Source organism: Leptodactylus fuscus, chromosome 5 (genome assembly GCF_031893055.1).
Source record: "Leptodactylus fuscus isolate aLepFus1 chromosome 5, aLepFus1.hap2, whole genome shotgun sequence".
Classification (NCBI taxonomy): Eukaryota; Metazoa; Chordata; class Amphibia; order Anura; family Leptodactylidae; genus Leptodactylus; species Leptodactylus fuscus.
The window spans coordinates 32,434,307-32,461,130 of NC_134269.1; the positions used below are offsets into that span (position 1 = coordinate 32,434,307).

At 41.4% G+C, this 26,824-nt stretch overlaps 2 protein-coding genes across 3 annotated transcripts in view; one reads left to right on the forward strand and one right to left on the reverse strand.

The window, feature by feature from the left end:
• The window catches only part of LOC142202615 (patatin-like phospholipase domain-containing protein 6), a 28,997-nt gene extending 15,439 nt beyond the window's left edge, over positions 1-13,558 (forward strand). Inside the window, exons 14-35 of one of the 2 annotated variants that reach the window (XM_075272826.1) lie at positions 373-456; positions 662-739; positions 850-1,052; positions 1,973-2,104; positions 2,247-2,370; positions 2,538-2,651; positions 3,588-3,663; positions 4,675-4,785; positions 4,864-4,927; positions 5,101-5,269; positions 7,336-7,518; positions 8,929-9,047; positions 9,261-9,417; positions 9,516-9,632; positions 9,709-9,778; positions 9,853-9,969; positions 10,053-10,201; positions 10,347-10,499; positions 11,051-11,167; positions 11,293-11,419; positions 11,918-11,979; positions 12,783-13,558. In XM_075272826.1, coding sequence (XP_075128927.1) covers positions 373-456; positions 662-739; positions 850-1,052; positions 1,973-2,104; positions 2,247-2,370; positions 2,538-2,651; positions 3,588-3,663; positions 4,675-4,785; positions 4,864-4,927; positions 5,101-5,269; positions 7,336-7,518; positions 8,929-9,047; positions 9,261-9,417; positions 9,516-9,632; positions 9,709-9,778; positions 9,853-9,969; positions 10,053-10,201; positions 10,347-10,499; positions 11,051-11,167; positions 11,293-11,419; positions 11,918-11,979; positions 12,783-12,839 — 2,583 coding nt within the window. In that variant the 3' untranslated portion in view covers positions 12,840-13,558. The remainder of the gene's footprint in view (positions 1-372; positions 457-661; positions 740-849; positions 1,053-1,972; positions 2,105-2,246; positions 2,371-2,537; positions 2,652-3,587; positions 3,664-4,674; positions 4,786-4,863; positions 4,928-5,100; positions 5,270-7,335; positions 7,519-8,928; positions 9,048-9,260; positions 9,418-9,515; positions 9,633-9,708; positions 9,779-9,852; positions 9,970-10,052; positions 10,202-10,346; positions 10,500-11,050; positions 11,168-11,292; positions 11,420-11,917; positions 11,980-12,782) is intronic. The other variant, XM_075272827.1, reaches the window with a different exon arrangement.
• Positions 13,559-17,154: 3,596 nt separating this feature from the next.
• On the reverse strand, positions 17,155-26,170 carry LOC142204475 (CD209 antigen-like protein C). The gene is made up of 8 exons (XM_075275787.1): positions 26,164-26,170; positions 25,982-26,086; positions 23,646-23,747; positions 23,465-23,521; positions 22,463-22,513; positions 21,005-21,156; positions 18,415-18,515; positions 17,155-17,286 (listed from the first exon to the last, which is right to left on the reverse strand). The coding sequence occupies exons 1-8, from the start codon at positions 26,168-26,170 to the stop codon at positions 17,166-17,168; spliced, it is 696 nt and encodes a 231-aa protein (XP_075131888.1). The 3' UTR covers positions 17,155-17,165.
• Positions 26,171-26,824: the final 654 nt, after the last annotated feature.

Genomic DNA, 26,824 nt, shown 5'->3' on the forward strand with positions numbered 1-26,824 from the left:
GCATATACTACACCTTTACCTGGGACACTTGTGGTTAAAAGAGTTGTCCAGGATTAAAAAGAAATGGCTACAATCTTGTAGAAGCAGTGTCATGTCTGTTCTTGGTTTCTGTCTGGCATTCCAGTCTAGCCCTATTGAAGTAAATGGAATTGAGATACAATGCCACACACAATCTTTGGCCAAGTGTGGCGCTGTTTTTGGAAGAAATTAGCCCAATTTACAAATCTTGGAAACCCTATTTAATATCAGTAAAACCTGTCCTGCCCCATAAAGGTAACATGTCACTCTTCCACCCACTGATTTGAGGGAACTTTTTGGGGATCCCACAGATACGTTCTTTATACTTAATATAGCCTTTGGCTTTTGTTGGAGGATCCAGATTGGGAGTCTGAAGAGAACACCAAGAGACTAATAGAGACTGGAATAAGGCAGCTGGCCAAATTGATGGACCTTGAGGTAAATTTGTTCATATCCTCATCTTTTTAACTTTCTGTATACAAGGCCAGCCTTACATTGGGTTCCCTGTGTAGAACATTGGGAACGTCTCTATGTGGTGTACAAAATGCCCCTTCAAATAACGCTTTCTGTGTAACTGCACAACTCCCAAAGCTCTATGGCCAGATCTGTCTATATATTGCCATTATTACCTTCTCTTTTGCAGGATCCTTCTGTACTAGAAAAAAAGGTGACTCTTCACCATGTAAAGGCCGAGAACATCATTGCTCGAAAAGGAGATCAGGTGGGTTTTGGAGAAAGAGGTCTGTATCTGATGTATATCTCTATATCTGACAACCCTTGATGTATTTGATATATCAACATTTTCTTCTTCTTCCTATTTCTTCCTCTCAGGATGTTGGCCTCCACTATGTCCTCTCAGGCCGCCTCCATATTTATCAAGGACTCACAGGTCGTGAGGACTCTTGTATCTTTGAGACAGCACCTGGTGAGATGATTGGACAGCTGACCGTTCTTACCGGAGAACCTCTGATCTTCACCATAAGAGCCGTCCAAGACACCTCCTTCCTGTGCCTGAGTCGCACTCATTTTTACCAGTCGGTTTCTAGCCATTCTGATCTGCTACTTGCATGTCTTGTGTCTTTAACAGGCCTATGAGAAAAAGGAAACTTTACTTGTATTGTCGCAATCCAATATAGAAGATTGAGAAACTTTTTGTTTCAGTAGAAATGTTCCGACACTGATATACTTCAAATACTGGGAAGTTTTTCCATCATGTTCAGTTCATATTTTCTAGAATTTTGTGAGTCAGAATTGTAGCCAGTTTTATCTTGTTCTAGGTTTAGATCTTAGTGACCAATCTTTATGGATGTGGGTGTTTGGTACCCATAAATGTCCACAAAATGCGTCTATAAATGAATAAGTATGCATGGGAAAATTTGCCAAGTTTGCCATATTTGTACTCTTATAACATGATGGAACTCTGATTGGAGAAAATTGCCTTATGTGAGGGTTGTCCAGGCATTCATGAATTCTTGAAGCATCTTCCAATGATAATTTTTTTGTCAATGGATATGACCTTGAATGCAGTAACTTTCTATGGTCTGGTCAGAAATCGCGTGTCGCGTTATCTTCTCATACATGTAGTGTCCCTACTTGATAACCTGCCCACAATAAGGACATCATGGCTGGGTTTCTGACAACTACCAGAACGTAGAAAGTTCCTGCATTCATGGTCATATCCATTGGCCACCGATCAAGACAACAGATGTCACCACTAAGGCTATGTTTAGAGAAAATCTTCAAAATTTTCATTCATAATTTTGCTACCACTCTGGTCGTTTATGGGCCAAAAACTAAAATTCCGCACATTATTTATGCCAGTTTTATTCAAAAACACTGTAAATAGGTGCAACCCCTAGCCAGTTCCTTTAAGGAACAGTATAGTAATTCCCTAACAGTGTGTGATGTATAGGATTATAGCTCCCTGTTCCACCTCTCTCTGTCTATGTTCTAGGATCCTCCGTTCTCATCCCCATGTTCTTCTCTCCGTGGCACATTCCGTTGCCCGACGCGTCTCTCCATTTGTGAGACAGGTGGACTTCGCCATTGATTGGATAGGGGTGGAGGCTGGCAAAGAACTTTACAGGTGAGGATACCATATGTGTCAGATACCAGAGTTACCAGTCATGGTAGTCAGGATGCTTCTTTCTAGGTGTACCACTGTCTTAGTTTTTCACTATAACCTTATTTCTATCATTTTCCTGTTATGGTCAATTTGTCTTCTACAGAAAGGGGGATCCTTCAGACTGTACGTATATTGCACTGAATGGTCGCCTTCGTTCAGTCATCCAGCATGAAGATGGCAAGAAATGTGTGGTTGGGGAGCATGGACGAGGAGAGCTGATCGGTATGGTAAGACTTGGAGGACTTTGTATTTAAGGCCAGTATCAGGTGTATCCGTATACTGCTGAGGGACATTGATGTAGTCATTCACAACACGTTGTTCACCTTCAGGAAACCCAAATTGTAGAAACTTCTTCTTTTTTCATGTGTTACTTTTCTCTCTACTATCTTTTCAGGTCGAGGCTTTAACCCATCGACCACGAGCAACATCGGTTCATGCCGTACGAGATTCTGAACTGGCAAAATTGCCAGATGGCGCTTTATCGTATATCAAAAGGAGATACCCACAGGTAGTGGAAGATCTTTCATTGATCTCTGGTTGACTGTAGAGATCTCCAATAAAGAACTGGTTCTCAAAATGAATATTACGTTGGCCATTCATACCTTCACATATTGGCCTACAGCCTAAAGACCCAAAGGAAAAATAGAACATTATGGGGAAACATTGGCCTTATGATCAAGGGGTTAAAAGCCCACATTTTGATTGGTGAGGGTCCAAATTTAGTGAGTGGCTGCGAGATGAAGCCCAATGGAATACCCATTGATCAACAAGTGATTACTATGATATATCATAGTTGTAAATAGTACGAAAGCCTCATTTAAAGAGTATATCAACCTTCAAACTGAGGCTGGGGTGGACTCAATTCCAACAGTTATATTCCAGGCAACATAAAACCTACAACAATGGTTCTGGTGTCATATGGAAGAAGAGAGTCTCAGATTTGATATGTGGTTTCAATTGGTTGCATCTTGGTTCCATATGACAGCTGAAATCTCTTTGTTCACTGGTGCCATACTGTAGTACCTGAGATATAACCATACCAGATGAGGTAGGATTAGGACACAGATCCATCGAGTCCATCCTGTAACCCTGCCGTGTTGATCCAAATCTGACAATCAGTATAAAACCTTGGATCAACTTGTCTTTATCAAAGTCTAAAGTGCATAATCCGCAATATTTTTTGTTCAAGAAAGACATCGTACTATGCTGAAGTAGTATGTAGATTTTTGCTGGCAATAGAGAAACACCAAGCAGATTTCAGCACAAGATTTCAGAGAATGGAGGGACAATCTGTTAATAAAATATATTACAAAATAAAAATGTGACTAAGGGCCTCAGGATATCTGTTTAGCAGAGACCTGGTGCTTAGTTTGGAAGAAGTAATAACATTTTTTCACTTTTGGATGACTTCCTCTATGATGTATTTCATGATTCATCTCTGCAGGTGGTGACCAGACTAATTCATATTCTAAGCCACAAAATCCTGGGAAACCTACAACAACCACAAGGTGAACTTGCTGGTAAGACTTTTAGTTATTGTGAAACACTAGTACAATAGAAGAGCCTTGGATTACAACTAGAGATATAGTCAATGCTGAATTTTCACCAAAAGGATGGTGGTCTCTTTATTTTGGAGGAGGCTCTGGCTTGGCTAAATCCTTAGCCACGATTTAAAGCTGTACTATGGGTTAGGCATTGACTTACTTGTAGGGTTGAGCGATCGGAATTGGAAAAGATTTGATCCCGATCGGCGATCGAGGAAATTTCACGATCGCGAATGGGATCGGGTTCGGCTGGAAAATAATCTGAAATCGGATTTTAAAATCTCAAGATAGGCTCAACCCTAAAAGTGACTTTTCCCATAGAGAAGCATTGACTAGTGTTGAGCGATCAGGATCGGAAAAGATCGGATCCCGATTGGTGATCGAGGAAATTTCACGATCAGGATCGGCTGGAAAATGATCGAAAATCTCAAGATCGGCTCAACCCCACTTACTTGGGTAGCTATCTTCAATAGGTGGCACTAGAAAGACAGTTTTTTTTCCTTCGGAGGGAGCGCTTATGTCCATAAAGGTAGGCAGTGGAGTTGATAGCAGGAGAAAAAATTGGGATAGACACACATAGTATGTAGGCATAACATACTTGCTCACATTTTGGAAGCCGTATACAGTAGAACAGGTCACCGTAAAGATTATTGGGTAAGGCTACATCCACCTACTGGTGTGGCCACACTTCCTTCTGGACATCACCAAGGTCTTTGTGGGTGCCAAACCTCCCTTCTTGAGAAGTGTTCACAAAATATGCTGGTCATCCCATTTTTTTGGGGGGGACAAATGTCCGAGTCAGTCTTCCAGTTCTTCAGGGACTCTGGGAGGTCATTCTTTTTTTTGGGGAACCTCCCAGACATTCCACAAGAGTTGGCAAGCGTGAGATATAAGAGACCTGTGAGTTTTTGAGCATAAAGGTTCTAGGCTGAGGATCCATACGTAGCTGAAATAGTTCCTTTATCTGCTTCTCCGTTTCTGTTCTAGATCCCGGTAATATTGCCAACAATCTCTGTACTGTATGCGTTTTACCCTGCAGCAATAATGTTCCTCTCACTGCATTCACCCTGGAGCTCCAACATGCAATGAATGCCATAGGTAAGACTCCCAGCAGGGGAAGGATTTGTAGGAGTGATTGTGGTTGGGGTTAATAGATTCATGATCTACCTATTTCAGGACCGACTCTGGTTCTTACAAGTGACATCATCAGGTTGCGGCTTGGAGCTTATGCCTTAGAAAGGTTTGTGAGGCCCCTTCCAAAGCAATGTCCAGCTTAGCTTCATGCACTATGTGAAAAGAGCTGGCTTGCTGGTGCAAATCACTGCTCCGTATTGTCAAGATAGATGTTGGCTTGGTGAATGGGCAACCTTAAGATGCCTGTTTGGTGATATCTACTTGATGTCTTTTCTTTAGCACCCATGAATGTCAGTTGTCTACCTGGCTAGCTCAACAAGAAGATCATCACCGTATTGTGCTGTATGAAACCGAGTTTTCACTCACACCATGGACCATACGATGCATCCGTCAGGCTGATTGTATTTTATTGGTGGGGTTAGGAGAAGAAGAGCCAACACCAGGGGAGGTGAGAAGTAACGTGGTTCATTTGACCAATGAAGAAGATATTTCTTGACAGAGCATATCCCCTTTTTAGTATCCTTAATAGAGATGAGCGAGTAGTATTCGATCGAATACTACGGTATTCGAAATATTCGTACTCGATCGTATACTACTAGCTATTCGCAGTAAATATTAGATTCAGAACCAGCTTAGATTGGCCGAATGCTGTACACTGGCCAATCAACGCCGGTTCTGCCAGAGGCTCGTCTGTGAGGAGGCGGAGTCTAAGATTGGACCACATTGGAGTCTGCTTTGGTCCAATCTTAGACTCCGCCTCCTCACAGATGAGCCTCCGGCAGACACGGGAGACAGTGTATATGTCAGCCATAGGGAGGCAGCGACTTGGTTCTTGAAAGCATAGCTATTTAGTACAACGATATACACTGTCTCCCAATATAGACAATATACACTGTCTCCCTTGTCTGCCGGAGGCTCGTCTGTGAGGAGGCGGAGTCTAAGATTGGACCACAGCAGACTCCAATGTGGCCCAATCTTAGACTCCGCCTCCTCACAGACGAGCCTCCGGCAGAACCAGCGTTGATTGGCCAAATGCTGTACACTGGCCAATCATCGCTGTTCAATGCATTCCTATGAGAAAAAGTAAGCTACTTCGTAACCGCAAGCTGTCAGCTCTCATAGGAATGCATTGACCAGCATTGATTGGCCAGTGCACAGCATTTGGCCAATCAACGCTGGTTCTGCCGGAGGCTCGCAGAGTCTAAGATCGGACCACAGCAGTCTCCATTGTGGTCCGATCTTAGACTCTGCCTCCTCACAGAACCAGCGTTGATTGGACGAATGCTGTACACTGGCCAATCAACGCTGGTCAATGCATTGCTATGACAAAAAAGTCAGCTTCCTCGCAAAAGCAAGCTGCCAGCTCTCCTGACTAGCAAGGACAAGCCTGCTGCAGAAATAGCGTTGATTTGCCGCAGGCTCGTCTTTGCTAATTGGGAGAGCTGGCAGCTTGCGGTTACGAGGGAGCTTACTTTTTATCAGCGCAACTGCAAGCGCTATGCAGTTAAAGCGCACGGAACCCATAGACTATAATGGGGTCCGTGCGCTTTGACTGCACAGCACTCCTCCTAAACACTCTCCTCCTGCTACTTGTGGACTTGGTGACTCTCCTTTAGTCGAACAGTGTTTCCCCTGAAACGAGCATTTTTTGCCATAGACTATAATAGGATTCGATATTCGATCGAGTATTGAGGCTCTACTTGAAACAAATATCGAATCTCGAATACTTCACTGTTCTCTCATTTTTAATCCTTATCAAAAATTGTATTCAGCCATTTCTTTCCTTATACCCAATGAGTGACAACCAATATGGAGTCCTTACATCTCCTTTAAGAGTTAAAGAGATTGTCCAAGTTTATAAAATATAAAAAACAAAAAAAAACTTTGCAAGTCTTCAGTAGGTGATACCTTTTTTAATGGCTAACTCATAATGATGACAGAATATGACGTTTCGAAGCTTTCCTCTGTTACAGGTGAACGTACCTGGGATTTGATATTCCCTGTTAGAGTTTGGTATCTCTATCTTGTCAGTGGTCAGTATGTGCGGGCAGGTTTTGCACCTCGTCTGAAACGTCATATTCTGTCATCATTATGAGTTAGCCATTAAAAAAGGTATCACCTACTGAAGACTTGCAAAGTTTTTTTTTGTTTTTTATATTTTATAACCACTGGCTAACACGGTACCAAAACAAACATTTTCCTTTGTCCAAGTTTAGAAAACATGGTGGCTCTTGAACTGCCCATGGGCTTGTGTCTGTTCTTAAATTTCAGTTCTATTAACGTGAACAAGACTGAGTTGGAAATGCAACTCACATAATGCAAATCGATGTCACAATGTTTTTTGAAGTACAAAGTAGCCATGTTTTTCCAATTCTGTACAACCCCTTTATTTTTTAGCTTGACCATCAATAGAAGATCTTCCTCCTTAGTCCCATTTTATACCTGGGCATATTCTGAATTTAGCTGTCCATCATCCGTACTTAATTCTCCTCTGACGTTCATGTTTCTTTCTAGTTGGAAAAGTTCCTTGAGAATTCTCCTGTTAGAGCTCTCAAACAGCTTGTTCTCCTTCACCGAATGGATGGTCCTTCTCCTTCTGGAACAGTTGAATGGCTGAAACTCAGGCCCTGGGTCTCAGGACATTTTCATATTCGATGTCCAAAGAGGTTATTCACTAAGAGACCTCCACATAGAATGGTAACTAGAAAATTAGCAGAGATCAACCTCCATAGACTTTACTACCGATACAACGCGTTCCAAATTATTCTGCAAATGATATCTTTCTCTGAGTTTCCTAAGTGGTCGATGCAAGTGACAGTCATTACAAATCTTCAACCATTAGAGTCTAAATCACGTTTTATTGGACAATTCTTGCATCCATTGAGTTTGTGAGTTTTGGATAGTTTCTGCTTGAATTGCTTTTCAAGATGTCTGAAACTCCTCCCAGATCTGCCTCCCCCCCCCATCATAGATCTTTTGCTCAAGGAAACTCTGAAGGTTCTCACTAGGGTTAAGGTTGGGGGAGGTTGGTGGCCACACTAGAGTTTCTCTCCTTTTATGCCCATAGCAGGCAATGACTCAGAGTTTTTCTTTTCTGCATGAGGTGCATTGTCATGCTTGAAGATGATTTTGCTGCGGAAGGCACAGTTCTTCTTTTTGTACCATGGAAAAAAGTGTCTCCTTATATATTTTACAGAGGTCATTTTCATACCTTCAGGGTCCCTAAAAGGGCCTACCAGCTCTCTCCCCATGATTCTGGCCCAAAACATAACTCTGCCACCTCCTTGCTGACGGCACAGCATTGTTGGTACATGGTGCCCATCCACTAACCATCCACTACGCCATCCATCTGGACCATCCATGGTTGCATGGCACTCATCAGTAAAAAAAACTAGTATTCATATAAGCCTAGGCCCACTGCAACCATTTCTGCTTGTGAGCCCTGTTTAGGGATGGCCAAGTAGGTTTATGAACTACAAGCCTTTCGGAGCCTTTTGAGGTTCTTGGGGCTCCAACGGCACCAGCAGCTTCAAATCCCTGTTTGTTGTTTTGTAGTGGTATTTCTTAATATGATGAATTTGTCTGGCAGAAACTTTTCTCATTATGCCTTTATCTGCACGAACCCATCTGTTCTCTGAATCAGACACAAATCTCTGCACAGTACGATGATCACGCCTAAGTTTTTGTGGAATATCTAATGTTTTTATACCTTGTCCAAGTCATTGCCCTATTTGACACTTTTCGGCAGCAGAGAGATACTTTTATTTTCCCATATTGCCTCAAACTATTGGCCTGCTTAATATTGTGGAACATCCTTCTTAAGTCGGTTTCCTTTAATTGAGCTCACCTGGCAAACGAATTGGTGTTTGAGATTAATTTCAGTGATCCAAAGAGCCCTGAGACACAATACCGTCCATGAGTTTGAGTGAAAAACAGCTAAATCTTTGAGTCTTAAATCCTATTTGCATAATAATTTGGAACGCGGTCTAGTACTAGAAAACCTGGAAATATTTATACTTCGTTTTATGCTTAGTGAGGTGTAGAGCCTTTATTAAATATACAAACCATATCATTTGCATTTAATGCACTTCCTTTTCTTCTTGTTAGCTGGAATTTTACTCCAGAATCCTGAAGAAAGAAGTCGATTATCATAGTGACTTCTCCCGACTTGCGCGAACTTTAACAGGAAATGCTATTGCTTTAGTCTTAGGTGGTGGTGGAGCCAGGTCAGTGAAATCCTTCTAGATTCCTTTTATTGATTTGTATATGCTTCTAAAATCCGATCCTCAAAAAACATATTCCAGTCATGTTTCGAGAGAGTTTTTCTATCATCTTGGTAGAGCACCAAATGAAGACCTCTTGTGGTTCTTTGGGAATTGGAATATGTTGTTATATCATGTTTGGGTTATAGATTATTATTATGTTATTCTTGTCCATAGAGGGTTCGCTCATGTAGGGATCATTAAGGCTTTAGAAGAGGCTGGCATTCCAGTGGACATGGTTGGTGGAACTTCCATGGGTGCATTGGTTGGTGGTGTCTATGCTGAAGAACTTAATGCTAGTACAACCAAAGAAAGAACCAGCGATTGGGCAAAGGTAAGGCATTTTTGTCAGTAGATGCAACCTACATTTATAGTATTTTACTCACTCACACTTGTGAGAGAAGTGAACCCCTTATCTATGTTGTGGTCCAGATGATGTCCTCTCTGCCACGGACAGCGCTGGATCTCACCTACCCAATAACCTCCCTGTTATCAGGAGATAGGTTTAACACAACCTTGATCCATCTCTTTGGGCAGCGGCAAATCCAGGTAACCTATTTTTTTTAAATCTTTGATCTATTACACTTTTTTTGTGACCTTTCTCTGAGATATTTCTTTATTTTAGGACCTGTGGCTGCCATATTTCTGTATAACAACAGACCTCAGTTCTTCTTCAATGAGGGTTCACCGAGAAGGTAAGAGATAGTCCTATCATACGTTCTTCTTTTGATAGACTGAACAAAAAATGAATTCAGTTGAATTTCTGTAGGCAAGCTTTGGCGCTACATTCGAGCAACTACCTCCTACATGCCATACCTGCCTCCTCTTTGTGACCCAGTGGATGACCACCTTTTATTGGATGGATGCTATGTCAATAATCTTCCAGGTGAGAGGGAAATGAGATGTGAACATTGAAAAATTGTCTCTCAGTATTCACTTTTTTCATGTTCGTGTTTGTTCTCATCCTAGCGGACGTGGCTCGTTCTATGGGGGCACGTACGGTCCTTGCAGTTGATGTTGGTCAACATGAGGAATGGAATACATATAATTATGGAGATAGTCTGTCTGGTTGGTGGCTACTCTGGAACCGAATAAACCCCTGGGGAACAAAAGTGAAGGTATCTTATTGGACAGCCATCTTCCAAATGGTGGAATTTGAGAGATTGTATTATAAAACCACTGAAGACCAAAGCAATACTGATGTTCCGTTTAGTACCATGGCTGACATGTGGTCATAATACTTCTCTGTGCATATGTCTCTAGATTCCAGACATGGCAGAGCTGCAGTCCCGTTTGTCCTATGTCTCATGTGTGCGGCAGCTCGAGTTGGTAAAGCACAGTGGCTACTGTGAGTATCTCTGCCCTCCAGTGCAACGCTTCACCACGTCTGAATTTCGACGCTTCCATGAAGTTTGTGTAAGTTGGGCAAAAAGTTGGGATCTTCATCTTCACTGGTGGTCATTGCGGTGGTCATTGTTCAGTCTTCTTCTCCATCTTCATCCAAGGTCAATTGGATGACTGTTTTTTTACAGATGGCCAAGCACATTAGAATAATATTGGCCATCGATATTGGTGGGAATGGCTGACCAGTTGGTTTGTATGTGGGCCTCCCGACTCTTCACTGAGCTTGAGGGTTGTTTTTCAACAAGCATAATCCTCTAGTTTTCTGGAGAGATTATTTCCCCTTCCCTTTCAGCATGTACGTAGACTCTACCGAGCTAAGAGGGGCTTTGGGCCTGTTTGTATTTCTCCATGTATAGCATCATATGCACATTTAGGCTTATATAGCCTTATATGCTATCACATGTAGTCTTTTTGGTCACAATCGTCTCCCATATATAGAGTTTTAGATCATTTGTATAGTTTTATAGTGTTGTGTTTTATACTTTTGGTGTTCCTTTATCTTTCTCAGTTTTTAATCTATACCATATATGTCACGAGCATCTAATCTGTTGTCTACTTTGCAGGATATTGGCTACGACTATGGGAAGCTTATATTTACAGAGTGGCATAGAGGAGACGTCATTGAGAAGATGCTGAAGGACCACAGCGCCCCCGAGTTAGAACAGCATCATGAGGGTGGTGTAAGTCTGACATAACTAATAATATCACTGAGCCCTGATCACTAACTATATCCATTTCCTTTAACTAGAGATTGTAGTATAACCTTGTACATTCTTATATACATGTTTTATTTCTCTGTATATAGGTTGGAGTGGTCCCAGGCTTCACCGACCTGGCCGAAATTGTGTCTCGCATTGAACCTACCAGCAGTCGGTATATTCACCAAGACCAGCAAGTGCCATATGAGAGAGAGCATGCAATGTGTTATGCAGGTACCCATACACATTGGTATATATAAAGTATATGAGAAATACAGAAATGCAGTAGTCAACTATTTGCCCTCCTTTAGAAGCCCCTGGCAATCAGCTATGATAACACAGGTAAAATGTGGCTTACCAAATGTGGTAGTAATGCGTATTGACCCTGGAAATGAAGTAATGCATGGATCAGTGACCCGAGAAAAGAGAGAGACCCTGATATTAAGAAGATCATAGCTGACAATTTGGTGTAGAGTCCAAAACGTCTCTGAAAACCAATAAGGCTGCTACTATAGAGGGTGCTGATTTGGTATCAGGCCCAGAACCAAATTACGACTCCAAAACTTCTGATCTACACCCGATTTTTTTGTGTTTTTCTTTGGTGATTTTTAATGGATCTATTCTCCGAGAAGACCACCCTTCTAGAAGGTCAATCACATGCAGTTTCGGGTTGTGGTCTCAAAGAAAGTACGTTATTTTTGGAATTGATTTAGGATCATATTTCTTTTGTAGAGGAATACTTGATGGGTGAAGACGAACCTGACGCCAAGTACGGAAGGGAAGCCTGTGAGACGGTAAGTGCTTGTTATCTTTCTATGGGAGTGGGGCAGGTTGTCCATACATTGTCACCCATTAGAGGGATTTATTTGCATCATTTTTGTTCTTTTCTAGTTGTGTTCCATTTTTCGGAGGTATATCCACTAGTCTAAAATTTTAGGCACACGATGTGTAATCTGTGGAAGCACAGGTGGCACATCAATATCATTCATGTGCTATCTGTGGCATTCAGCCACAGACCTCGGGGGCGTAATTACAGGGGTAGCAGGGGTAGCGGCTGCCACAGGGCCCAGGACAATAGGGGTCCAGCCACAGACGCTACTGCTGCGTTTTTGTTTTTTTGTTCTTAATAGGCCGTTAGAGACTGGAGTTACCCCAGCAGGTAACGGGCCCTATTTATTTACTTATTCTGGCAGGGGCTGGGATCGGTAAGTGACGCCACAGGCCTCACCAACACTATTATTATACTCAGGGGTCTTTTCAGACCCCCGAGTATAATGATCGGAGGCCCGGGAGAGGTAAAGGAACATAAAAAAATAGCGTTACTTACCTCTCCGTGAAGGCTTCGGGCCTAGTTGTGTGTCGTCCATGACTTCACATGACCGGGACCAGGGTCTTCGGCGTCGGTTGGGGGGGTAGTGGGATGTCAAAAGTTCACCACGTGGCCCCGCCATTCCTAGTTACGCCACTGCATAGACCTGGTCATGTGCACGTAGCCTAAAGCATTAAAAATGTGCAGTGTATTTAAAAAAGAAAAAAAATGTGCAAGTGACTTGATAAATTCTCCCCCTTCCTTTTTTTTTTCTCTTTTACTCATCAGGATGAAGAGAAGTCTTTCAGGATGAAACATAGTTTTGACTCTGGTCCCCCACATTGAGCAGGGATAACACGGCTTTGGCTACGGTCCCCCACATTGAGCAGGGATAACACGGCTTTGGCTACAGTCCCCCACTTTGAGCAGGGACACATTGTGGCTGTGGTGTTATAGACATAACGCAAAAGGGCAGATTTACTAATGCAAAAGTATTCTGGCTTAATATGGAGAAAACATGGCTACATGCTGTGCATCACATTTAGTATGTGTTTTAGCCATTTTTTTTTCCTTGTCTGACAAGAGGAGGGATTCGTTTGGGTCATGTGATCTCAGAATAACAATACTATGGCTTTCTGTTTTCTTAAGGTGACCACCATTTCAGGCAATAGACTTTCTTCTAGAATTGAAACTGAAGAGAGAAGAATAATTAGAGTAGACGGCCCCAGCAAGTAGAGATGGTACTGTCTCTAGCTGCCCATAGGATATTGTTCTTCATGACATTGATAGCAGAGCACAGAAAAAGTAACATTTAGAACTCAAGATGGTTTCTGATCTAAGTGGAGAGGATCCTGGTCACTAGGGATATGAGCACAATATACATAAAAGAAATGCAGAGTGTGAAAGATGTGAGAGTACAGGGATGATAGGAAGTAGTTTTTGCTGAAGTATAAGATGTGAAAATGTGCACCAGCAAAGCTCCATCCTCTTTAAAGATATGTTAAGAAATTTGCAGCTAAAATGGCATGAAAATAAATGTTGGAGTGTTCCTTTAAAACTGCGATTTTTTTTTGTTTTATAAAGTGAATATTATTAAACTAAACTTGCCTTTGTATTTTTATTTTTTAAATGTACATTGTGAGCCCCACATGGAGCTCACAATGTACATTTTTCCCTATCAGTATGTCTTTGGAATATGGGATGGAAATCCATGCAAACACGGAAAGATTTTTTGCCTTTGATGGGATTTGAACACCAGGACTCCAGCGCTGCAGTGCTAACCACTGAGTCACCGTGTGGCCCCTAACTTGCCTTTGTAGTTGACACTTAAAGGGGTTGTCCAGTTTCAGAAAATAAATGTTATTGTTTGTATAATGAAAAGTTTCCAATATAGTTACTGTACTGATTCCTCACGGTTTTCTAAATCTCTGCTTGCTTTGATTCTTTCTGCTGATAAAAATCAGTTCATGGTCATGTGATGTATAGAGATGAGCGAGTACTATTCGAAACTACAGTTTCGAATAGCAAGCACCCATAGGAATGAATGGAAGTGGCCGGCACGCAGGGGGTTAAACGGCCGGCCGCTGGCAAAGTCTGCGTGACGGCCACTTCCATTCATTCCCATGGGTGCGTGCTATTCAAAATAGCCATTTCGAATAGTACTCTCTCATCTATAGTGATGTATAGCCCATGGTCATGTGATGTACAGTTCATGGTCATGTGATATATAGTCCATGGTCATGTAATGTACAGTCCATGGTCATGTGATAAATAGTCCATAGTCATGTGATATATATAGTCCATGGTCATGTGATGTACAGTCCATGGTCATGTGATGTACAGTCCATGGTCATGTGATGTAGAGTCCATGGTCATGTGATGTAGAGTCCATGGTCATGTGATGTACAGTCCATGGTCATGTGATGTACAGTCCATGGTCATGTGATGTAGAGTCCATGGTCATGTGATGTACAGTCCATGGTCATGTGATGTACAGTCCATGGTCATGTGATATATAGTCTATGGTCATGTGATGGACACACAGGTGCACAGCTCTTTACCAGGCAGGTGTCTGATTACTGTGCTGTGACTGTAATGAGCTGTGCACCTGTGTGTCCTTCACATGACCATGGACTGTACATCACATGACCAAGGACTATATATCACATGACCATGGACTGATTTTTATCTGCTGAAAGTAAACAATGAATGACAGCAAGCAAAGATTTAGAAAACTGGAATGAATTGATACAGAAAGTATATTGGAACATTGTCCAACTTTTCATTATACAAACCATAACATTTAACAAAAGCACATCCCTGAGTTTAAACTGGCGTTAAACACATCCTATTAATATTATAAATGTGAAAGTTTGTGAGTTTGTGGGTTTGTGTGTTTGGATGTTTGCATGTTCGGATGTTTGTTCCTCAATCACGGAAAAACCGCTCCACCGATTTGGCTGAAATTTTCCACAAACATAGTTAATACACCCGATTAAACAATAGGCTACTTTTCGTCACAATAGCGCACATACGTTTGTGCCAGGACCCCCACAAAACCCAAACTCACATCACTATCTCTGCAATCTCACACACTTTGGACCATAGCAAGCCCCAAAATTCATATTGCCCTCTACAGCCTAGCCCCTAACCCCACACAATCTCATATACATATACTTTACCACTTTGCCCCTCCCCTTAACGATACTCCAGGAGGCTCTCTTTAACGCTCCGGAGCAGCCATGTTTGCCGACCCCCACCGCTCTGACAATCCGCGACACCGCCCACCCATGTCAATACCCCTAGGCGGTCTAATAAATGCAAAAAAATTTTTTAAAAAAAAGTTAAAAAAAATATAAAAAAATAAATAAAAAGGATTAAAAATTCAAATCACCCCCTTTCCCTAGAACACATATAAAAGTAGTTAAAAACTGTGAAATACATACATGTTAGGTATCCCCACGTCCGAAATCGCCCGCTCTACAAAGCTACACAAATATTTTTCCTGTTCGGTAAACGCCGTAGCGGGAAAAATGGTCAAAAGTGCCAAACTGCCATTTTTTCACTGTTTTGATTCTGATAAAAATTTGAATAAAAAGTGATCAAAGCAATAACATTTCCCGAAAATGGTAGAACTACAAAGTACACCCGGTCCCGCAAAAAAAGACGCCCTACACATGCCTGTACACACACGTATAAAAAAGTTACGGCTGTCGGAATATGGCGACTTTTCAAAAATAATTTTTTAACACAGTTTTGGATTTTTTTTAAGGGGTCAAAATGTAAATAAAACCATATAAATTTGGTATCCCCGGAATCGTAACGAAACACAGAATACAGGGGACATGTCATTTTGCTTGCACAGTGAACGCCGTAAAACCAAAGCCCGTAAGAAAGTCGCAGAAATGCATTTTTTCTTCAAATCCACCCCATTCTGATTTTTTTCCCTGCTTCCCAGTACATTATATAGAATAAATAATGGTGGCATCATGAAGAAAAATTTTTCCCAGGAAAAATTAAGACCTCATATGGCTCTGGGAGCGGAGAAATAAAAAAGTTATGGGGTTTAGAAGGAGGGGAGTCAAAAACGAAAATCAAAAAATGATCGGCGGGAAAGGGTTAACTTCAAATACTTCTGTCCCAAAGTCACTATGTAAAGTTTCTCACAACACCGTATAGCAGCTCAAATACAAATTACCTTCAACACAAAAGTCTCACGTATTCTCTGAATTACAGCAAAAACAAGATACAAAGTTACATTTCATATCCCATACCTTATACACACTACGAAAACCTTACCCGCACCTGTATATACCCACTGCTACAATCACCGAAGTCGCGGGTACCAGCTAGTACACTATAAGTTGAACATTGCCTACTGAGAAGCTTCTCAAGATCTTGAAAGATTGGATCATACCATCCCAAACCAACAACCCCTTTACACACTTAACAATAAACAAATGGGAATAACACTTTATTGCTATTGCTTATCTCCATGTGTACAGGCGACCTCAGGAGATCATGTACCTCAATCATAAACAGTTTAATACTTCTTCCAGCAGGTACACGTATGTTCTGCTTGGTGCCCTGGATCACACCTAATGATGACGTATGGAAGACAGTTATTATTCTTCCATTGCTGTCAATAGGTGCCTCCATTTATTCTCAATCAGAGGTTTTTCCCTTACATTATGCAGGTAAAGAAAACATTTAATTGAAGTTTTGTGACGAAAAGAAAGACATTGACAGTAATGGAAACAGTGGCTCAGTCAGTAGAGTGAAAGCCATCCATACACGATCCTAGCTTCACATTTATACATCTATTTCCCATTTAATAATACAATTTAGTAACAGACAGTCACAAAACATACGAAGTAACAAAGACATATTTGGTATCCCCATAACCGTAGTGACCGACACCATTAAATTAACACAGGTAACGTGAATACTAAATGTTATAAATACAAATAATAAAACAGTTTGTTTTATTTAACCAGTAAAAATCTGGAATCTGATATTATTATATGCAGTCTGATTACATTTAGCTGTGCCATTTTATAAAAGCCACACCCCTTGAATAGGCCACTCCCACTTTTGCCTTGAAAGGTCATTGGCCAGTCACCGTGTTGATGTCTTTAGTGGCCTTGGGGTCTACCAGCACCCCTAGATTTGTCATTTCTTGCATATGTAATGTAGGTTGATTTCACAGTGCAGGTCATTCCAGCCTTGAGGTCTCATCTCTACACAGAGTTCAGTTCCACCAAGATTATTAGGTTCGTTCTTACTCCAATTGCTGAAAGACAAAATGATTGACATATTTTTGTGTGAATAGATTTTGCCTTGAATCTAAGGAAAATGTGAAAAATCAATGAGTTGTTGTCTTTAGCGAAGCTGCTAGCATCCAGTATGGCCACCATTAAATATCCTGGTGGTGGCTGCAATGTAGTAGCCATGGGCTCTATACCGAAGATCTACTAGGCAGTGATTCACAAGGAGAATTCACGTGCCCCTAACCTATCTATCTGCGGGGCTGGGGTGATATGCTGGTTCTGGTGACCCTAACCTATCTATCTGCAGGGCTGGGTTGATATGCTGGGTTCTGGCGACCCTAACCTATCTATCTGCAGGGCTGGGTTGATATGCTGGGTTCTGGTGACAGACTTGCAGTCTTCGTTGAACCTAGTTATTATAGACTCAATAGGAGAATTTGCTCTATAATGGTCTTGCTTTCACTCAAAAACAGCCTTACGATGATGCAGGACATATAAAGAGAATTACTGACATTTATTGATGTGCATAATATGCTGTTGTTGTGATAGAAATGTTCTATTTAGCTTCAGCATGTGCCTAACACCCTTTTTCTCCTCTTATCTCCTGCACTTCCGCCCCATAGACCTGAGTCATCTTAACTCATGTGACTTGCATGTGTGTACATCAATCTGACCTTGAGTGCATCATGTGCACTGCAGGCGAGTGTACATCCTGAAAAAAATGAAAAGACACCAGGAACATCAAAGATGAGACTCATTGGACTCATCTCTAGGTAAATATAAAGTTTGCTTTTTTAATGCAGTCATGCGGTGTTTCAGTCCACAAAGATAAGTGAGTAGTATAGCATCCATCCGACCAATTTCCTTAAAGTTTAAAAATGGGCTAAAAATTATTAAATTCAACCAATTTCTTCCATGCTGTGCTCATCCATAAGGAACTAAATGCCAAATTCCTTGCCACAAGGAGACAAGACTCCCAGACTTCAAGAAATGTCCCACCTCAACAGATATCCAGTTACAACCATCTTTGATTTGGGCATACATACAATGTGCATCTGTGTAACACCTTTTAAAATAAAGTTTGTTGTATAAAATTTGCATTTTTTAATAAGATTTTGTGACAGATCTCCATAGTCCTTTCAGTTGCTCACCTGTAAGTGAGAGGCGTTCCATCAAACCATATCATTCTAGAGCTGAATTTCCTCAAGCCAATCCAATACGCCTTTTCTTTCATCCAGGGCAGCAAGGATTCCTGGTAGAAAGTAGAATAATGGAACTTAAAACAAAAGATCTCGAGGTCTTCTTAAGTAGTTATCCAGTTATGGGCCAAAGAAAAGGATGTGTCAATAAGAAATGTTTCCTACTATATATCCTGTTTAAATTTGGTGCCCTGTATCTGCTTTATTTTCAGGATATTGATCACAGCTGTGATGTTTCTTTTACAAGCTCACTACTCCTCCCTGTGAACAGTTCAGCCAGCAGGTGGAACACCACAATAGGCAATAGCTAGGTGTGAGAGTGTGTGTTCTAGACATTCCAGGAAAGCAGGAAACACTGGTTTATGAGCATTTTGAGTAGAGATGAGCGATCACTGTTCGGATCAGCCGATCCAAATAGCACGCACCCATAGAAATGAATGGAAGCACCTGTGACGCTGACTTTGCCGGCGGTCGGCTGGCCTCACAGGTGCTTCCATTCATTTCTATGGGTGCGTGCTGTTTGGATCGGCTGATCCGAACAGTGTTCGCTCATCTTTTATTTTGAGGATGACTACCTACCTTGTATTTGGATATTTTTCTCAGTATTAAACAACAAAACAAAACTATACAGTCCTATGAAAAAGTTTGGGCACCCCTATTAATCTTAATCATTTTTAGTTCTAAATATTTTGGTGTTTGCAACAGCCATTTCATTTTGATATATCTAATAACTGATGGACACAGTAATATTTCAGGATTGAAATGAGGTTTATTGTACTAACAGAAAATGCGCAATATGCATTAAACCAAAATTTGACCGATGCAAAAGTATGGGCACCTCAACAGAAAAGTGACATTAATATTTAGTACATCCTCCTTTTGCAAAGATAACAGCCTCTAGTCGCTTCCTGTAGCTTTTAATCAGTTCCTGGATCCTGGATAAAGGTATTTTGGACAAACAATTCAAGTTCAGTTAAGTTAGATGGTCGCCGAGCATGGACAGCCCACTTCAAATCATCCCACAGATGTTCAATGATATTCAGGTCTGGGGACTGGGATGGCCATTCCAGAACATTGTAATTGTTCCTCTGCATGAATGCCTGAGGATTTGGAGCGGTGTTTTGGATCATTGTCTTGCTGAAATATCCATCCCCGGCGTAACTTCAACTTCGTCACTGATTCTTGAACATTATTCTCAAGAATCTGCTGATACTGAGTGGAATCCATGCGACCCTCAACTTTAACAAGATCCCTGCTGCCGGCATTGGCCACACAGCCCCAAAGCATGATGGAACCTCCACCAAATTTTACAGTGGGTAGCAAGTGTTTTTCTTGGAATGCTGTTTCTTTTTGGACGCCATGCATAACGCCTTTTTTTATAACCAAACAACTCAATTTTTGTTTCCAAAATGAAGCTGCCTTGTCCAAATGTGCTTTTGCATACCTCAGGCAACTCTATTTGTGGCGTACGTGCAGAAACGGCTTCTTTCTCATCACTCTCCCATACAGCTTCTCCTTGTGCAAAGTGCGCTGTATAGTTGACCGATGCACAGTGACACCATCTGCAGCAAGATGATGCTGCAGCTCTTTGGAGGTGGTCTGTGGATTGTCCTTGACTGTTCTCACCATTCTTCTTCTCTGCCTTTCTGATATTTTTCTTGGCCTGCCACTTCTGGGCTTAACAAGAACTGTCCCTATGGTCTTCCATTTCCTTACTATGTTCCTCACAGTGGAAACTGACAGGTTAAATCTCTGAGACAACGTTTTGTATCCTTCCCCTGAACAACTATGTTGAACAATCTTTGTTTTCAGATCATTTGAGAGCGGGCTGTCCATGTTCGGCCACCATCAAACTTAACTGAACTTGAATTGTTTTGTAGAAAGAAATGGTCCAAAATCCCTTCATCCAGGATCCAGGAACTGATTAAAAGCTACAGGAAGCGACTAGAGGCTGTTATCTTTGCAAAAGGAGGATGTACTAAATATTAATGTCACTTTTCTGTTGAGGTGCCCATACTTTTGCACCGGTCAAATTTTGGTTTAATGCATATTGCACATTTTCTGTTAGTACAATAAACCTCATTTCAATCCTGAAATATTACTGTGTCCATCAGTTATTAGATATATCAAACTGAAATGGCTGTTGCAAACACCAAAATATTTAGAACTAAAAATGATTAAGATTAATAGGGGTACCCAAACTTTTTCATAGGACTGTATGTGCACAAGAAATTCTAATATGAACCCTCTACACTCTGAAAACATTAAGCAATACTGGTGTTTTTCACGCTTTTTTTTTAAAACAAAAGTTTGTCTTGGGCCTCTTTGCAGCGTCTGTTGCGTACCTGGTGGTGTCATACCACTGCAATATTTGGGTTAAACTTATCTCGGTGCGAGTTAGTTCGCCCATCTCCAGTAGTTACATCAGTGACACAGGGGCATAAAAGCATTAAAATATGGAATTTCCCTCGAGAATTAGGAACCTCTTAACCTTTTAATTTTTTCAATGTCGACATCACCGCCTTGGTCTTTGGGAACTTACCATTTCCTCTTTGCTTGTTAGAATAAGAAGCTTGGAATTCTGTTCTACACATTTACTGTACGCGTCTTGCCAATTTTCAGTTAATAAAGAGAAAGAGTAACACGAGCCTCCTATTTTGTTCCATGTTACGGGACACAAATGTTTCTCAGGCTCTGAAAAAAAATAATCGCTTTTTTAAATACTGATGCAAATGAAATCAGACAACCGTCCAACTGGAGATCAAAAAATGTTTCATCGGCCTGTAGTAAGAGTTCCACCAGTGTCTATGTTAATAATTCATCTTTTGCAGCTATTTTTTTTTTTTTATATATTGCTCAACTGCATGTAAAAAAATGCAAAAATTAAAAGGTCTGTCCGGCCGCCTAAATATTTTGGAAGAGTGTTTACAATGCTACCAAATAAAGAATGTCTCTAAACATCTTAGATCTTTGTCTCGATCTGAGACGTATGCATATGATCATGAATGTAAGAGTTTCTGTGGTCTGGAATTTGTGAGAACCCAGCCATGGTGTCCTTATTGTGGTCAGGCTATCAGGCAGGGGCAGCGCTGCACCTCCCATGAGGCGACCTGAAGCGACCGCTTCAGGCGGCGTTATGCCAGGGCCCCGGGGAGGGCGGCATTTTTGCTGACCTAAGCCAGTCCAGGTCAAGCTGTCCTGGACTGGCTTAGCGTCACCGTCACCGAGCGGTGGATTGGGGCAGCCCTGTGGACGCAGCACTGCTCCAGCGGCCGCCCCTCACGCTCAGGCAGAGAGCAGGTCCTCTCCCTGCCTGCTCTCTGCCTGCTAACGACGCTTGCTCGGTTGCATCTCCGGGGTTTATCACATCTGCCCTAAAATGTTACTTCACTTTTTATGGTACTGGGTTTGCAACGATTGTGTGACTTTTTAAAACGTCAAAGTTGATAAATCTGGAGTACTGACCATTAGCCAGGCTAGCCAACCCCACTTTTGAAAACTGGAGTGAGTGGTGAAGAAATCAAAAAGTTGCAAACATTTTAAACAAATGAGCTAAGGACGTTGCAAATCCCTGCTTTCTGAATTTTTTATGGCACACATCTGAATTACAGGGTTTGATAAATTTCCCCCCACTTTTCTAGGTTTTATTAATCCAGACATACAGCTATTTCAGGTGACCCCCCACTTCCAACTGTACATACTGGCAATACAATGTGAATATGGGACGGATTCCCCTGGCAATGCTTAGTTAGAGACTTGCTAGGGAGAACTTTAGAGCCGAATTTCTACTAAAAAATAAGTGAAATAGGTTAATAAAGTAGATTACAAAAATGTTCTCCAAACACTCCCCTACACAATAGTAAAAAAGATAGTGTTAGTTATGTCATTTGAAGTGTGTAACTCTCAGGAAAGCCTTGTCTAATCTTAGAAGAACTTTGTGCGAGTAGGACCCGATACACCAAGAAAACATGGAGGCCTAAATAAAACTGGGTATACTTACCAGGTGTGCTATATTTCAATTTGTCGAAAACTTTCCCATTAGACTCTGATTCTGCGAAGAAGACATAATAAAGTAAAAATCATGATGAACAGAAGTGCCATATAACCCCCTAAATGTCCTTTAATGGGTTAGGATGGCCTAAACTTTAACTTTTCTGACTCTTGTTCTCACTGGTATAGCCATGTGATCCACCATTGTCTTATATTCATGTCCAGTGGCTGAACATGCCTCTTTGAGGTCATACGTTGGAGGCCATGTTTGTAAGGACTAAAGCCTGATTATGATGTAACTCATATCTATAAGGGAAACCGTATATTGGCATAAGCATGTTGGAGATATACTCTACCAACCAACCATACTCTACCTGACAACTATTCTACTTATCCTAATTTTGTGAGATGGGTCTTCATGAGACAGAAGTGTTGCTTTGAAAACATATAGACATTTCTATGTGAATCTTGTCCTAGACTAATATGGGTCACAGGCCCTTCTATTTTTAATTTAAAGGAGTTCCCTGGATTTAGAAGTACTCTTACATGAGAGAAAGTAAATGCTTTATGCTTAGAATAAGCCATCAATATCAGATTTGTAGAGGTCTAACCATCAGCACCTTCACTGATCAGCTGATTGAAGAAGCTGTTCCATTCCAGCAAGCCCCGCATCACAGCTCCATACTTACAGTAGTGGTTGGGCTTGGTATTACAGCATCAGCTGACTGGTGGGGGGGGCCAAGACTTGGTCTATTTGAAAGGACCTTAAATTTAAATTTTCACTTCAACAAGTTAAAAAAAAAAAAGAAACCCTTGAAATAAATGGCCACCATTCAATTTTATTGGGTTACTTCTGATTTAATCAATATAGGTGGGAACCCTACTCATTGTGGTTCTTGGCTAACTGAGGCATCTTATCAGGGGGTCGTCTAACTTGGTGTTATTACCCCTTATAGGGTAAGAAAAAGTATATCTGGGCACATTCTTAGTTTTAGGATCTTTGCCTACGTACCATTGTGGTGTTTCCTTGTATTTCTCTCTTCCCCTTCCTCTATGTGTACAGAGATAGCTGAGAAACATAACAATGGATAAGTTCATTGACCTCAACATTGCAACAGAACCCACAGATCTGCAAAAAACAACTATAGACATCCACCCATCTCCTCCTATAGTATCAATTCCCTTATACTTACAGTAGGCACATACGATTATCAGGAGTATCAATAGCAGCGCAATAATACCAAGGAGCGACACTTTGGATGCTATGGACCAGTTCCTCCGAAAACAGGACTCAACTGGCAAATAAAAAATTATACTGGTATGTCACATAATGATCTTTTTTTTTTCCTATAAGCGTCAGAGAAGAAACTATAGGAACAAAGGAATATAAATGCCAAGATCTATAATACATCGCTTATCTCATCAACATATTAAAGGTCTTCTTTAGACAATCTTCTTAGGTTGGATTTGCTCCTGATACATTGATCACAAACATCCAGCTTTGGGGGCAATTAGCAATCAGCTGTGGAGGAATCCATTAGCATTTGTTAAATTCCCCTACAGCGCCTCCGCAGGGAAACTTAAACATTACACAATTCCTTTTCAAGTCAATGGACTCTATCTGTAATACAGGAATGTTGAGTCCTTCAGAGAAGTTCTTTGTACCTGTTCTCCACCTTAGGCTAATAGACAAGTGATCTGCTCGGGACATCTCCTTCTATAAAGTCAGAATTCCTTAACAGGATATGTGCTGCTGCCTCTGTGTGTCCCAGCCTTGTAATAGCTGGGTCAAGTACAGGAGGGAGCTACTAAGTCCATCTAGACCAAGCACCATCCTACACGGCTAATTACTATAGAAAATTATAGTATACCCAAAAAGAAACAAGTGTTAATTTCTTTCTGTCAATTAAAAAAGTAAAGTCAATAAAAAAAGAGAAATCTAAATCCCATCAATATTTGGTGTGACCTTTGCCCTTTGCCTTCCATCAGTTCTTCTCGCTACTTGCAGACAGTTTTTGAAGGAACTTGGCAGAGAGTGTTATGACTGGCAGGATATATATTAAAAAAACTAAATAATAAATATCCTGCAGAGCCCACTGGGCTCTGAACCGCAGAGCACCCTGGTGTGAACAAAGCCCGACAGTTAATGTCACTGCCGGGCAACTACACCATCTGCGTACAAACTGAAACTAAGTAGATAAGTTCTCTGCAGGACAGAGCAGCCGCAGATGAATTATAAAGTCTTGCAGTTACTGCACTGCAAGACTAACACAAACTTAACCGTCTGCTCCCAGTTACTTTACTGGGCCGCATCCACTTTAGCCACCTGCTGTTGCAGCACAGCCAGGAAGCTGACAGGCAGTGTGACATAGGTCCTAACCAACTAGCTACAATTTCGGAAGGGAGACCCACTTCCACAACACATAGGACACAGACAAAAACATGTAACAGTGCTGGGCCACACACAGAGCCACAGCACATATGACATTTAGATTTGAGGCTAGCTAAAGTGGGAGTTCCCTGCGCAATTACTAGGGCAAAATTCTAACTAAAGCCCTACCTAGCTAAGGCTGCTCACTGCCAAACTAATGTCTTGCACAGATGTGCACAAAATGCAATTGAGGCTAGAGCGCCGGGCGCCCCAACAAGCCTCCTTACATGGAGGGAAGATCTAGTGCCCAGGTACCCAAGCCAGATCTGTGGATGTAGGCTTGCTCCAATCCTTCTGTCTCTTCATGTCATCCCAGACAGACTAGATGATGATGAGAACAGGACTATGCGGGGGCCGTATAATCACATCCAGGACTCCTCCTCCAAAGAGCAAAGAACAGACCAAATATTGATGGGATTTACTGTAGATTTCTCTTTTCTTCATCACTTCATTGTGTGACTTGACAAAAATAAACTATTAACCCTTCTATTTCTGAAAGCGTTCCTACTTTGCAGCATGTTTTTCACATGTGTAAAATTTCTGCACTGTACTGTAAAGAAGTAAAATGATACTAAAAAAATACATAAGGTAAACACCACTCTGATTTTTTTTTCCTTGGACTACTTGCCAATAGAGATGAGCGAGTACTGTTCGGATCAGCCGATCCAAACAGCACGCTCCATAGAAATGAATGGATGCACCTGGTACTTCCGCTTTGACGGCGGCCGGCCGCTTAACCCCCCGCGTGCCGGCTACATCCATTCATTTCTATGCGAGCGTGCTGTTTGGATTGGCTGATCCGAACAGTAGTCGCTCATCTCTACTTGCCAACCATTTACCCTAAGTGGAAAGTGTTATATATTGCAAAACTAATAATACATCATAATGAAAAACCTCGGCATATACCGGTAAGTCTAATAATTCTAAAATATTAGTGCAAACAAAAAAAAACATCTAAAAATCAAATTGATATCCCAACATATAAAAAAACCCTTGCGTATAAAGCCCCACTACATTGTGTCCTGAAGGCCCAAGATACCACATAGCTAAAATTATAACACGGCATTGCTCGTAGATAGAAATGAATTTGTACTCTACTTTTGCTTAGCTCTTTAGGTCCATTTCTCTCCGTCATTGGTACAGGGGGTAACTCCCTCAATATGACATCATTTATGTAAGGATGATCCTCCATGTCCTGATCTCCTGTAGATGAAACAAAAATGAGGGAGGAATTCGGGTCTTCAGCCTTCCCACCATATAGATGATTCCTCCAGCCTTACCCGACATCTTCTCAATCAGTTCTGATCCTCTTCTCTGTTCCTCTTCAGCCCCACCAATGACTGATTTATCCCGTGTCCACCCTATTTCTAAGTTCTACATCCTGACCCCACCGCTGTGGGCAACATGATGAAATTATCCTTAAATATATAAAATAGGAAAAGGAAGTGAGAGTAGACTCACACAATACAGTATGTAATGGTTTCTGTATAATCAAATGCTTTGTATGACTCACAGAAATGATATATCTCCCACCCCATGGTCAGATCATGCAAGGCCCTTGAATGGCATTCGATAAACACAAACCCTGCATGTTGTGACCCACCTAAGACTTCCTTGACTTCCATACATAATATTGTTTATCCAACAACTACAAAGATCAAGTATGTTTTCACCCGTGCTCCTGTAACATACTAACATGCCCTTGTGATCAGTGGCATGTACAGAAGAAAAACCCCAAATAAGAGATCAAAATGGGCTGTTTATCAAGCGCTGCCCCTAAAAATGTTTCTAAGGAGGATCCGCATCACCATCAGATTGGTGGAGTTCAATACCTAACATGCCCATCAATCAGTGTCAGTGTCTCACTGGTAAATCCACCATTCGTCTAAATTGGAGGTTATCAGTTTCCGGCCGCCAATTCCTTTTTCCGATTTTTTTTTC

Bases quoted from the DNA above. Each gene is read 5' to 3' on its own strand.
- LOC142204475 (XM_075275787.1), bottom strand. The intron at 23,522-23,645 runs GTAAGTATAAGG...TATGTTTCTCAG, and splicing joins GATAATCGTATGTGCCTACT to CTATCTCTGTACACATAGAG. The intron at 17,287-18,414 runs GTGAGCAACTGA...TTTGTCTTTCAG, and splicing joins GGAACGCCTCTCACTTACAG to CAATTGGAGTAAGAACGAAC.